The sequence below is a fragment of the Branchiostoma belcheri genome, unplaced genomic scaffold (genome assembly GCF_001625305.1).
Source record: "Branchiostoma belcheri isolate BF01 breed outbred unplaced genomic scaffold, Haploidv18h27 scaffold3, whole genome shotgun sequence".
Taxonomy (NCBI): Eukaryota; Metazoa; Chordata; class Leptocardii; order Amphioxiformes; family Branchiostomatidae; genus Branchiostoma; species Branchiostoma belcheri.
Window position 1 is genome coordinate 6,455,416 of NW_017803909.1, and position 12,587 is coordinate 6,468,002.

Genomic DNA, 12,587 nt, shown 5'->3' on the forward strand with positions numbered 1-12,587 from the left:
TATGCTTGATAAAAACCTTTAATATCACATAATTTGAGACCACATTTATCTACAAATATCTTAAACCCTAAGATTGCACAACTAAACCTGGCTAAACCTCAGCAATGTAGCAAATACATGTTGAAGTATCAATAATATAAATCTATTTGCACAAATTCATCATTTTTTATTCATTCTATCCTCTTGGTACATTCTAGTTGTAAGTAGAAATGGAATTGAAATATTCAAATAATCTGAAATACATAAATATTTCTGAGCACAATAACCACAGAGATAGAAGTCTAAGGCACTCTGGGAGTTGTAACAACCCTTCTAGAGCCAGCTCTCAGTTGTAGGCACACCCGGTCCAACATTGAAAAACCATACATGTACATGTGTACCACAGGGTACTGAAGTATTTAATGGCAACTTCTTAATCCATATTTGACGCAGATTACTTATTATTGGCCCCAACATTGTCAGATAATGTATATCCTTACATACAGTCTGATTTGCATTCAGAACAGAATATCCACGTCACAAAGGAGACACATTTCAAGGAAAAATACTGCTGACATAATACTGCAAGGAAAACCCCCTAGACATGGCAAGACAACTGCACAAAGTCAGCAAATATTGAAATCTAACATGTAGGTACTGTAGCATCCCTTTTTTTCAACAGTGAGGTTCACTGGAAGAACAAAGACATAATAATACATATTTCATGATATTACGCATTTCTAACACATTTACAAAACAATAATTAATGTAACTTCATTGTAATTTGTAAGCCCATGATGGACAGGAAGGATGAAGTTGCCTGACTACAACCTTCTCTTGGAGGTGGGCAGACGAGACTGCGTGCCGGTGGGGGTGCCGCGGGGGGTGCGCCCATTCCGCCCCGGGGACTGGAAGTACGGTGAGGTGGGGTCCTGCGGTGGGGAGAAAACAATCATTCAATGAAGTATTTTATGTTGTGCTTCACACTGTCCAGGAATGTTTTGTGACATCAAGGAACAGGAGAAACTAAATCATAACAAACTCCATCTCTTGTGTCATGCTTACTAATTTATTTATTTATTTCTGCTTTCTTTAAACAGGGTAGCTTTTCAGGAATGCCCTAAAAGTTTAACAACAAGTGACACCTGAAAACAATGAAATCAACACATTAACAATACATAACGTTACAAAATAACCAAGCGTCAAAACAAAATCATCTACTAATCCACAGTCAAGACTCTCCCCAGAAATTTAGTGCATGATGGTGCTATAGAATCAAGAATGTGCAAGGCAAATGATACTCCATGCTTTAGACTTTAGAGTGCCGTGTGGGGGAAACAGATAAACAGTTGTATCTCTCCTTTGAAGGAAACAGTGTAACAAAGAAACCTGCAGGTGTTCTGTTCCACCTGTCCCTCACCTGTTCCAGCTGTCCCAGCCGCTCCTTCAGCTGTGCCATCTCGGCGGTCTCAGTCTTCTGGGTGGCCTGTCCCAACTCTACGGTTCTCACTCGTTGGGCGAAGTTCAGGCTTGCAAGTGTCTCTGCGACATTCTTCTCCACCGGTGCCACCTGGACAACCATCAAAGTCTTACTGTCCCCACCTGTGTATGATAAAGACAAACAAACTTGACTGTGATGTTCACACACACTTTCATTTTGAATACAATGCAAAAATACCAAAACATGATGTTAACATGAACATTTTGAATGCAGTGCAAAAGTACGAAAACATCCAGTCTTACTAAAGCAGGGCTCAAAACTAAAGGTGGTCCAATGGCCACTGACCACTGAAATTTAGGCTGGGACAACTTCTTTTGTTTATCAGGAACACATCTTGGCTTTTGGATCCGGAAAAGTTCCCCTGAATTTCCTATTTACTCTGCAATTATACTAATTTATAGTGTGCCTGGGAGTGAACATAAGCAAAATAAAGTTGACTTCAAGTTGAAGTCATACATTCTTCCTGAAAAACAGGTTGGGACAGTTCATTCTCAATTTGGGACAATTGAAATTTATTTTTGGGACAGTTCTGGGAAAATAGGAAGAGAAGTTAATTTAAAGGCCTGTGAAGAGCTAGATTTCCTTACAACACAGCAAGGATAGGGGTCTGCCCAAATCCCAAGTACCAACCTAGTGACTCCTGCAGCAGGTAGGTGAGTTTGGAGTTCCTGTAGGGAACGTGTGGCTGTTTACTGCGGAGAGAATGTATAACGTCTCCCAGGGCAGACAGCGACCTGTTGATGTTCTGTGCCTCCTTAAGCCTGTCCCCCGCGGCCTGGGACTTGTGCACACGCTCCGAACCCGCAAGATCTACCAAGTTCAGCTTACCTGCAAAATAAAGAAGTAATATCAACATACGTTTCAGGGGTTTTTCTAGAAACATTTAGCAAGAGGGAGCACATCGCAAGCAAAGGGAGGGAGCAAAGTGACGGGGGATTTTTTAATGAGAGGAACACAGTTTGTAATGCTAGAAATTCTAGTAGAATGCATTGTTGTATTGTTTTTTACATCATTACTGGAAAACAATCATTTTGAAAAAGACTAAATGGTGTGTAAGTAGCCACTTAGGGTTCAATCTGAAAATTTATATGAAGGAGCTAGCTGGATGCATGAGGGAGCAGCGCCCTTATTCCCCTGTTTAGAAAAAACACTGCGTTTCATCAAAATTTACATGTAAGAAATGCGGCAGATCTAGGTCCTATATTTTGTCATAGTTGGCTCAACTACACCGTACCCTTTGTTTATCAGTGTTTTCGACTTACTGACATGCTCAATGACTCCAACGTTAACAGCTAAATCTTGATGCATATTGTGTGCAAGTCACCAATAGCATGGCATGAAAAATAATGTACAATGTACAAAAGTATATGAGAAAATCTCTGTACCGATGATCTTTGCTCCGGTGGTGATGTTTGTTCCTTCCACCGTTACGATCAGCAGGGCGTGTGATCGGGAGCTGTGTTCGTTCATGTTGGTACAGGCGGTGGCCCTGTTGTTGATGGCCACCTGGAACACTTCGTTCACGTCGGCTAGGGTCACCACCTGCGTGTAGGTGAGCCCGGGGACGTGCAGACCTCCCTCATTGTGCAGTTTGATGTCCAGCTTTTCCGTGGGGTCATTCCCCAGGAGGTCCCTAGAAATCAGAGGGTGAAGGATTAAATTTGGCAGGTTCTGACATGGTGAAATGGTCATTGTGAAAAGAAGTTTCCTTTCTATATATTTAAACGAGTGATTTAAACCCATAAATTACAGAAAAAGTGGGATCCTTTGTCTTCCTCAAGTCAAAGAAGTCAAACCCAGTAGTTTTTACTAGTAGTTTCTTAGTAGTTATCAGTAGTTCTATGTGTACTAATTGTCTGTTTATATACCATATATTTCTTCTGTTCCTGCAATTAGCCATCGGGCATGAATTTGCAATAATACAATTGTATTAAAGTTGATTTTATATTTACAGTTATATATGACTTTAATGATAACATTTTCAAAATCTTAAATTTGTTTTCAAGTACAGAGAGACAAGTCACACAGCTGTTACAACAACTGCAACCCACATACCTGACCATCTCGTTGTAGATTTCGATCACATTGACAGTTATGGCGTAGCTCCAATCCTTACTGCCCTCCTCAACGATTCTGAACAGTTCTGCCAGGGCGCGCTGGTTGATTCCACGATTGGAGGGTGGACCCTGTAATTAACAGTATTGTTTGTTTTAGCATGAAAGTTCATCTGTGTTGATACAAGTCATTATGGAATAAAGACTATGCTTTAACTTCCAACACTTGACTACAGAAATGGGACTTACCCCAAGAAGTATTGTTTGTTTTTGTGTGTTGTTCACTGAACATGACAAGCTACATGAAACCAGGTTGACATTTTGATATCAGTGTGGGATAACACAAAGTATGTTGGTGGGATAAAACTAAACCATTTGGAGAAGAACTGTGACAGGTGAGGTTAAATCTGGGATAGTCTAAATTGACATTTTTGTATAAGCATGGGATAGAGCCCAATGAATCATTTTCCAACCACAGTTCTCCTTTGTGGCTCTCACTTGGCAAATTGTCTTGTCACAAATCTCAAGCTCTCTGTTCTGCCCCTTCCCCATCTTACCTCCATAGTGTAGGTCTTGCCCGATCCTGTTTGCCCATAGGCAAATATGCAGATGTTATAACCGTCCAAGCAAGACACCACCAGGGAACGCACTTCCTCAAACACCTGGGTAAAGAGAAGGAACCAGATATCATTTAATGCATGTACTACAAATGTTGGCAAAGTCATTCCGTTTATTAACTACCTCCTCATAAGAAAGAACAACTGTTTGATTGTAGCTGACTTTGAACCAATATGCTTGTGAGGGTTTATTTTTGACCTTGACACTGTTCTTTGCTGGATCTCCTTCTAATAATTTTCACCTTGTGATTTAATTTTGCCCTTGTCCTTACCTCCTCCTGAGTTGACTCCTGGGTGAAGACTCGGTCCAACTCAAAGGTCTGCCACCGCCCCTTGTGCAGACAGTTCACTATACCGTCATCCTCCTGGTCAAAGGTCACGACCTGTCGGGCTGACTGCCCCTCCCCGTCCTCCTGAATCACAGGCCGGACACGACACAGCACACGGATGTTTCCTGGGGAAGGAGTGGGAGGTCAGGAACACTGGTTCATTGCTAGTCTTTATCTGTATCTGTATAAAAAGTTAAAACTTTCGATCCGACACAAAAATGTTGTGAGTTGGTTCAGTCTACTGAGGAAGACCAGAGTGACTGGTCGAAAGCTCTAGGTGAGAGAATTTCTTTGTGTTGGATCAAAAGTTTTAACTCTAAACATGTAACTACCAACACAGATGAACTTTCATGACTGTGTATCTGTATCTGTATACCCGGTATAACCGCCCTTCGGCGCAACACACCATGCCAGCATTGCAGGAACGTGGCACAGCAGCATCTGGCTACATTACACAGAACGACTTCTTACACCTAATCCTTGAACATCTAACTCTAATGAACATTTAACTCTTAAGTCAAAGCCTTCAATATAGAAAACCCCCAGACACTGCAACTTTATAGTGCTCATTTCTCTCCCACAGAAGGTTCCTCACCTTTCAGCTCTACGAGTTCATTGTGGTACTTTTTCCTCAGCTTCATCTCGTGTCTGTATTTCCTGACTAGATCCTGGTTGGTCTGTGAGATGTCAGCAATGGACTTACAGATCTGTGGGGAAAATAGAAAAAAAATACATGAACACAGTAGGTCAGATGGCTGACATATTGCAATGCAATTCCATGTAAAACTGTTTCCATTATGTAAAGCCACACCGATTTAATTTTATGGATGACATCCGCGCATTGAGTTTCGCCTGTTCTAAAAAAAAAAAAAAGATCACGTCCTCCAGGGCTCTGGCCTAGCTCTAGGCTTGGGTAGTCCATAGTTAGCGACAATACGGAGCCAGACACCCAGGCTACAGAAGCTCCACGACTCAAGAACTCAGTATATAGGTACAGTGCTGATTCATAAATTCTGCAAATATGTCATATACGTGGCTATGTACTGCCGCAAATTCACAATACCAGCTTTGTGTTCCTGTGGTTTAGTAGCATTTTTTATTTTTGGCCGAATTTTTTTTATTCACTCGCACGCACTAGTTTGGGGTTCTTCAGAGGATGTCATCCATAAAATTAAGTCGGTGTGGCCTAATTCCCATCCTGTGTTTCTATTGAAGTTTCATTTTTACTGGTTGCTCTGAGAGCATTTAGCCCACAAATTCCAGGACAGTTCTACTATAAGGCCATGAGGAGTTTGTGTTCCACAGACAGTGTATACCCACCTCTCTCTGCACCTGTCTGACAGAGGCCTGAAGCTTCATAGGGAACATGTGTGCCTCCTTCTTCAGCGCTGCATAGTCCTTCAGCAGCTCACCCACCAGGGGTCGCACCTGGCACAGGGACTGCTGCATGGAGGCTACCTGGCCTGTCAGACTCTGTACAAAAGGGAATTAAAGCTACGTTTTAAGAAAAGCTGTGTTTTAAGAGAACTTTAGGGAGACACACGCACATTAAATGTCCAAGATTTGCATTTGGGAGCCTACTGCCTTTGAAATAATTTATGTTGGGGTCGTGTGGCGTAACGGCAGAGTGCTCGACTCGGAACCAAGAGTTCCCGGGTTCAAGTCCTGACATGCCACTGATCTTGTGCCCTTGGGAAAGGCACTTCACACGACTTTCCTCACTTCGCTCAGGTGAAAATGAGTACTGTATTGTGCCCTGTGTTGGTGGCGGCATTGATATAAGTTAAAAAAACTTGAGTGTGTCCCAAATCATGTCTTGTGATTACATATTGGAATGTAAAAAAATATAATAATTTATGTACCAAGAATCAATATGTAACCTTATGGCATGACCTCTGAACACTGACCTTTGTCCTGACCTCTGCCTCCTTCTTGGCCTGCTGTACAGCACTCTGATTGGCCCGTCGGAGCTGGCTGACCTCTTCTGTCAACTCTGACCTCACCACCTCCATCTCGTCCTCATAGGAGTTCAGCTACGGAAGAAAAAAAACAGCGTTTTATTTCACAAGTACGCTGCAGGTTACACCCCGGTGCACCAAAAGAGTGCAGATTTTCTGGGCACTGGAATCAATTATTTAACAAGTGTTTAATTATTTAACAATGCCTGATATGAAGTAAAAATCAGGGAAACAAACCTTATCCATGGCAACCTTCTCAGCCTCCTTAGCGCTATCAAGCTGCACCTGGAGACTGCTGTTCTGCCTCTTGTGCGTGTCCAGCTGTGCCTGCAGCTGCCGCACCTGTTTGTTCACCTGCTCCAGGTGCTGCTTGCTGTGTTGCGACTCCACTTCCACAGTCTGCTTCACGACCTGGTTGGGGAGAGTTAATAGTCTGTGTAGCACAATCTCTCAACACCTGGCAGCATTCAGCAGTTCATTTTTATCATGGCATTTTTCAATGTGTACTACTTATCAGGTAACATTGATCTCTCAGAATGACATCCACAACTTTGGAGGGACAATATTTCCAAGCAAAACTAAAAAAAGACCAAAACAGAAGAAATTCAAGAACAGAAACACACATGAAATGTTTTCATATGGAGGGGGGAAACCCAATGAACTGCTATGGGTCCTACCTGTGGAGGTTGGGACTTTAGCTTATTGATCTCCAGTGTTTTCTCCCGAAGTTGGCGCTGAAGGGTCTGGATCTCGCGGTCCTTCCCGCTCTGCTCACGGTCCTGCGTCTCCGCCATCTTCTTGGCCTGGATGGCCAGCTCCGTCTCCAGACGGAGAATCTTGTTCTGGAGCTTGTCGTTGACTGTTTCAAGTTTCTGTAGGAAAATAACAGATAGAAGAGTTGGTGGGTCACACGTGGTCATGTTTGGTTTTTGATAATCTCCAAGCATATATTTCGGTGGCCGCAAAAGACAGTATCAAATTGGCCAGGCAGTATCCATTGGCCATACTGTATCCATTTGCCATGCCAAATGGGTGGCAAATGGATACAGTTTGGCCAATGGATACTACCTGGCCAATTTGATACTGTCTTTTGCGGCCACCTAAACATCTGCTTGGATATTAGTTTTTGAGACAAGAAATTTGAGACAAGAAACATCTCCCACACCCCATACAAGATACCATAATGTAGGGAGAAGTATGTTCTAGACAAGGAATTTTGTAATCTCACTTTGTGATTTTAAAACAAGGGACTTTTGTTTAAGGCTTGGATTGAAGTTTTTGCTACTGGCTGCTTACAGTGAGCTCACTCCTGTCCACTTTGCTGGGGGATTTCTCCTCCAGACTCAGGTTGTGGACTCGAGACCTCAGCTCGTTCACCTCACGCTGAAGCCTCTCGTTCTCAATCTCCAACTTCTGGACCTGTTTCTCATGGTCTGTGGCACCCTGGAACAGCAATAGCAATAGAAATTAACGAACTGAATTACAGGCATGTGTCGAATGATTGATTTCAATTTCTGCATAGGTTGTGTGACTGAGGGTCGGAGTACTTCCCTAAGATTCCGGGATTGTATTGTGTTGGAGCAAACGTTTATATTATCATCATGCCAAGTAGGGTTGTTTCCACTGATGAATTGAAAGGTACAAGACACATGCAGTTAGAAAGACAGCAGTCTTGTGACAAGAAAAGGTTGTCAGAGATCAAGACCAGTTCTGTCAGAGAATCACTAAGAATCATGTTACAAAAATCATACAAGGTATGTGACTTGTTTAGAGTTAAACTTTAGATCCAACACAAAAAGTTCTCTCACCTAGAGCTTTTGACCAGTCACTCTGGTCTTCCTCTGTCAGTAGACTGACCCAGTGAGGCTTGTCACGTGGCTTCTTTGAAGTGTGACGTCATCACTGTGACAAGCCTCACTGGGTCAGTCTACTGAGGAAAACCAGAGTGACTGGTCAAAAGCCCTAGGTGAGAGAATTTTTTGTGTTGGATAAAAGTTTTAACTTTACACATGTAACTACCAACACAGATGAACTTTCATGATAACGTTTGTGACTGCACCTTGAGGAGACTATGTCAATTCTCACCTGTTCACTCCTCATTCTGATTAAATCGTTCTGGGCCTGCTGTCGTTTCCTCTCCTGGTCCTGCAGTTTCTCCTGCAGGAACTTCTGCCCCTCTACAGCATCCAACTGCAGCAACAAATAATGCTCCTGTTAAGAAAATTTTTCTCCCGGCCATACTTTTTCTTATTCTCTTATGTAAAATACACAGAAAAGCATGGCAATTGGCAATACTACAGGACATCTCTGACTAGCCCTAAACCTTACCTTAGCCTGCTCCAGGTTGAGCTGTGTTGTCAGTAACTGCTCCTGTAGACTGCCTCTCTCCACCTGTAGCTTGTTGATCTGTTCCACCAGCTTCTGGATCCCCGAGGACGGCTTCTTAGTGCGTGTAACATTCTGACCTGGAAGTGCATAAAGTCACAAACTGTAAAGTCACCGACTTTTCACAGTCTGCACCACAGGCTTGTTGTATTTGACGAAGTAAAAATCTTGTTTTTGTTCTGTTTCTTCTTCTTCCCTTCCAAACACAAAAGGTCAATGACCAGAACTATATGTCTGCCACCATGGTAACTGGTGTTGGGTTACATCATGTTGCAATTTTATAGCAGGAAGGATTTAGACTCCTGTCACCATATATATGAATGTGTCTGAGTAAAAATTAACAGAGCACTCAGACCATATGCGAACGTAAACATTATGCATTTGCTTTGCAAATGTCACCTTTCTAGTTTGCTTTGATTTTGCATTATTTGCAAGTTGCGACCATGGAGCATAATTTTGAACCACGATCAACCAACAAAATCCAACCTCTTTTTTCTGCCTCCATCTCAAAGATGCGTGTCTCCTGCTCATCAATGACGTCTTGCAGGTTATTGATGAGGTTCTGCTTCTCCTGCAGGTTGTGGTCGTGCGTCTTCCGCATGATCTTAATCTGCTGCTTCTTGTTCTCCTCCTCCTTCCCCAGACGGGACTTGTACTGCTTGTTCTTGTCTTGTAAGGACTGCAGGGAGAAGAGAAACATGTCTTCTTAGAGCTACAACTATCAAGAAACAGTCATGCCTTCAAGTATCTTGATATTTCTTCTAGAGTTATCAAGAAAGAATTGAGGTGTTCAAAAACTCATATTTCCCAAGAACTATTGTAGACTGGAACTCGTTGCCACCAAGCACAGTTGGGGCATCATCACTAGAAAGCTTTAAACAACTCCTGCAATTAAATGTGCAAAGATTGAGTGTAACAAGTCGTTCGGTGTGATATAGCTAGCTGCCGCTGCGCCGTGTGCCTGCAAAGCTAGTGTGTTCACCGCATGGCAGTTATACCAGCTATAGTGATACAGATACAGAGGAGAATCCTTACTTACTTTCAGCATTTTCATTGAGACAAGGGCCTAAAGACTAAGAAAGATGAAAAGTGGCATTCTCACCTTGACTTTAAAGAGCAGGTCATCCCTCTGTTGATTCCGCTCGGTGAGTTCCCTCTGTAGTGCCTGGTACTCCACCAGTGTACAGCTGCCGCCATCCCCCACCAACACCCCCTCCTCATCACTCGACAGGTGCCCATCCTCGTCTGACAGAGCTACAATTTAAAAATTTAAAATCAAACAATCATTAGTAAAAACACACTGTGAAAGGCTGTAAAATGCAGATATTGTCTGTTATTGCCTTTGATTCACAACCAGATATAACGAACAGTTTTTATGGCTTTCTTTTGGATGCTATTTGCTCAAATTGTTCATCTTTGTCCTGACATTTCAATTAATAAATGTAATTCAGCAGGAAGACATATTGGTGAAAAGAGAGGAAAATGCCAATCTGACTATATCATCGTCAACACCCCCCACCCACCCATACTCCTCCATAATATGTTTTATCTTTCCCTTACTTCTAATTACCAAGTTGAACAAACTAAGTCAGTAAAAACTCGGACGGGCCCCACCGTCCAGTCCCAGCTCCTGTTTCCACATCTCCTGTCGGGATGGCGTTGCCCTTTGACCCATGTTCCGAGGGCTGAAGGTCATGGGGGTCTTGAAGACCGGCTCTTGTCGCTGAAAGGGAAAACAAAACAAGTCAAGTTCAACTCCGGATCCACGGGTTTGGGAAAGGACTTTCAACCAGAGCACTCACAACCAGGAAAGAATTACAGGCATTTTCAAAACATCGTAATTTTTTACCAAATTTACGAAAGATGCTGACATTTTGGGACTTCAGGATGCATTAGAATAAACATTCAACAATTGTTTATGTAACTGACTGGTATGAAATAAGTGTGCTAAAGGCCTATTGTCAAAAAATACAAAAAAACATCACACACAACCCCAGAGTCCAAAAGACAACCAGATCAGAGTCTATCAGACAATGCTTCCATTTTCACTCAACAAAGAAGAGAATTTGGCATCAATACATTAACGTGACACACTGTCCATACTGCCTGATACAACTGTGAACATTTGTACCTGCTTTGGTGGTGGTTTCTTGGCCATTTTACCCTGCTGATCACTAACAGACGTTGAAAACAACCACGACTACCTGTGCCCAGTGCAAATCCCACTTTAGTTTGCTACAATAGCAAATTTGCAGTAGCCGGGGCACGGCCGTCACTGTGCAAACATTCAGGACGGCTGACCTGCTGCATGCTATTTCTGCCTGTCACAGGTCAGGTTCCCTCTTGTGTTATCTCACAGCATTTACTCTTACCCTACACCTACCTTTGACATGAGGTAACTCACAAAACAGTGGTTTCAAACATCACAGAGGCGTCCAACAACAACATACCTGACGGCAGTTTTAACCAGGTCTGCCATATTTTGGATCGTACTGTAAAGCCTACTAAAGGTTGTAGATTTCTCAGGATAAATTATTCAACTGTCTGATGTGGCAGTGGCACAGTGAAACATTTTATTCCCTTATGAATTTCTTGAGAATCTTTCTTAACAACCATTTGTGTTCTAAGGATGATGCCATCTACAAAACTAACTTTGCACGGCCTACAAGTAAGTGGCATAAGTGGTTACTTACCAGGAAGGACATGTCCGGTCTAGGTGCAGTTACAGTCTGGTGTATAAATACTTCAGGTGACTCACAAGCTGGTGTCTACTCTCTCTCACAGCTCACACAAGTCACCGACACACATGCAGCTCCTGTCTTCTGGAATGAAAAAAAAATGTCTTTAAAACATTGTACCAACACATAAAAAAACTGGGTGTTGTACAGGATGGATGAAGTCAGCTGACAGGAATGTTCATGTTTGTTCTGTCATTCCTACCCACACTTCACCTTTTCTACAAGGTGACTCACTCCAGCATGGTTGGATAACACTTTTAACAGTACGGGTACTGCACAACTTACCTTATTTGTCAGTCTTCAATAGACAAATGAGATAACTTAGAACAACTGCCAAATAAATAACGTTCTTCAAACTTTTGAAATGACAAACTACTTGTAACTTAGTGATGAGTATTTTTTTACTCAAGTGTAAGTTGTAACTTACTAACTACTGTATAAATCTAATTGGTAAAGCATCAAACCAATCGCTGCCGGTTTGCATTTCATGAAATATGTAAATAAATGTTGTACAAACAAAGCAAATAGACCGGCAAAGCTAACAAAACCCCACATTCCATGCATACAATTGCCGCAGCCTGTTTGATTGTACTTTGACCCCTCCTGAGATCTCTAACAAAGGGTCAGCTGGGTAACAAAATCTGTAATGCTCATATCACTTTCAGCATCAACCTTGCTTATATTTTTTAAAGGGACCTCAAAACTGGAGGTAAAAATAACTGTATATAGCATAATTCAGGATAATAACTGATGTTTAAGTTGGGGTTTAATATTTCTTAATATATGTGGCAACAAAATATGATTTGATTTTTATCTGGCTCTAGAAAATTATCATGTAAATCATAGGTTCTGTATGTCGAAAGGAGTACTGAACAAACATGTTACAAAATATCTATCCCTGTCAACTATCCCTAAATTATTCTACATATTTATACATACACACATTAACAGTGTCCCAAAACGCATGATTTTTTTTTTACCTCCATGCCCAAAGTAAACATGTTACATGTAACGTTACATAAACCA

At 42.0% G+C, this 12,587-nt stretch overlaps 1 protein-coding gene across 1 annotated transcript; it reads right to left on the bottom strand.

The window, feature by feature from the left end:
- Positions 1 to 11,664, bottom strand: LOC109473906 (kinesin-like protein KIFC3). The gene is made up of 19 exons (XM_019774057.1): positions 11,517 to 11,664; positions 10,438 to 10,546; positions 9,926 to 10,077; positions 9,310 to 9,502; positions 8,767 to 8,903; positions 8,524 to 8,628; positions 7,735 to 7,881; positions 7,116 to 7,310; positions 6,676 to 6,849; positions 6,388 to 6,513; positions 5,801 to 5,953; positions 5,076 to 5,187; positions 4,424 to 4,605; positions 4,092 to 4,196; positions 3,536 to 3,666; positions 2,866 to 3,113; positions 2,111 to 2,308; positions 1,400 to 1,581; positions 1 to 911 (listed from the first exon to the last, which is right to left on the bottom strand). The coding sequence occupies exons 1-19, from the start codon at positions 11,526 to 11,528 to the stop codon at positions 804 to 806; spliced, it is 2,769 nt and encodes a 922-aa protein (XP_019629616.1). The 5' UTR covers positions 11,529 to 11,664; the 3' UTR covers positions 1 to 803.
- Between the last annotated feature and the right edge of the window lie 923 nt (positions 11,665 to 12,587).

Excerpts from the sequence above, each read along its gene's own strand:
- LOC109473906 (XM_019774057.1), bottom strand. Across the intron at positions 7,882-8,523 it reads TCAGAATGAGGAGTGAACAG|GGTGCCACAGACCATGAGAA; the intron begins GTGAGAATTGAC and ends TTGCTGTTCCAG. Across the intron at positions 5,188-5,800 it reads TCAGACAGGTGCAGAGAGAG|ATCTGTAAGTCCATTGCTGA; the intron begins GTGGGTATACAC and ends TTTTCCCCACAG.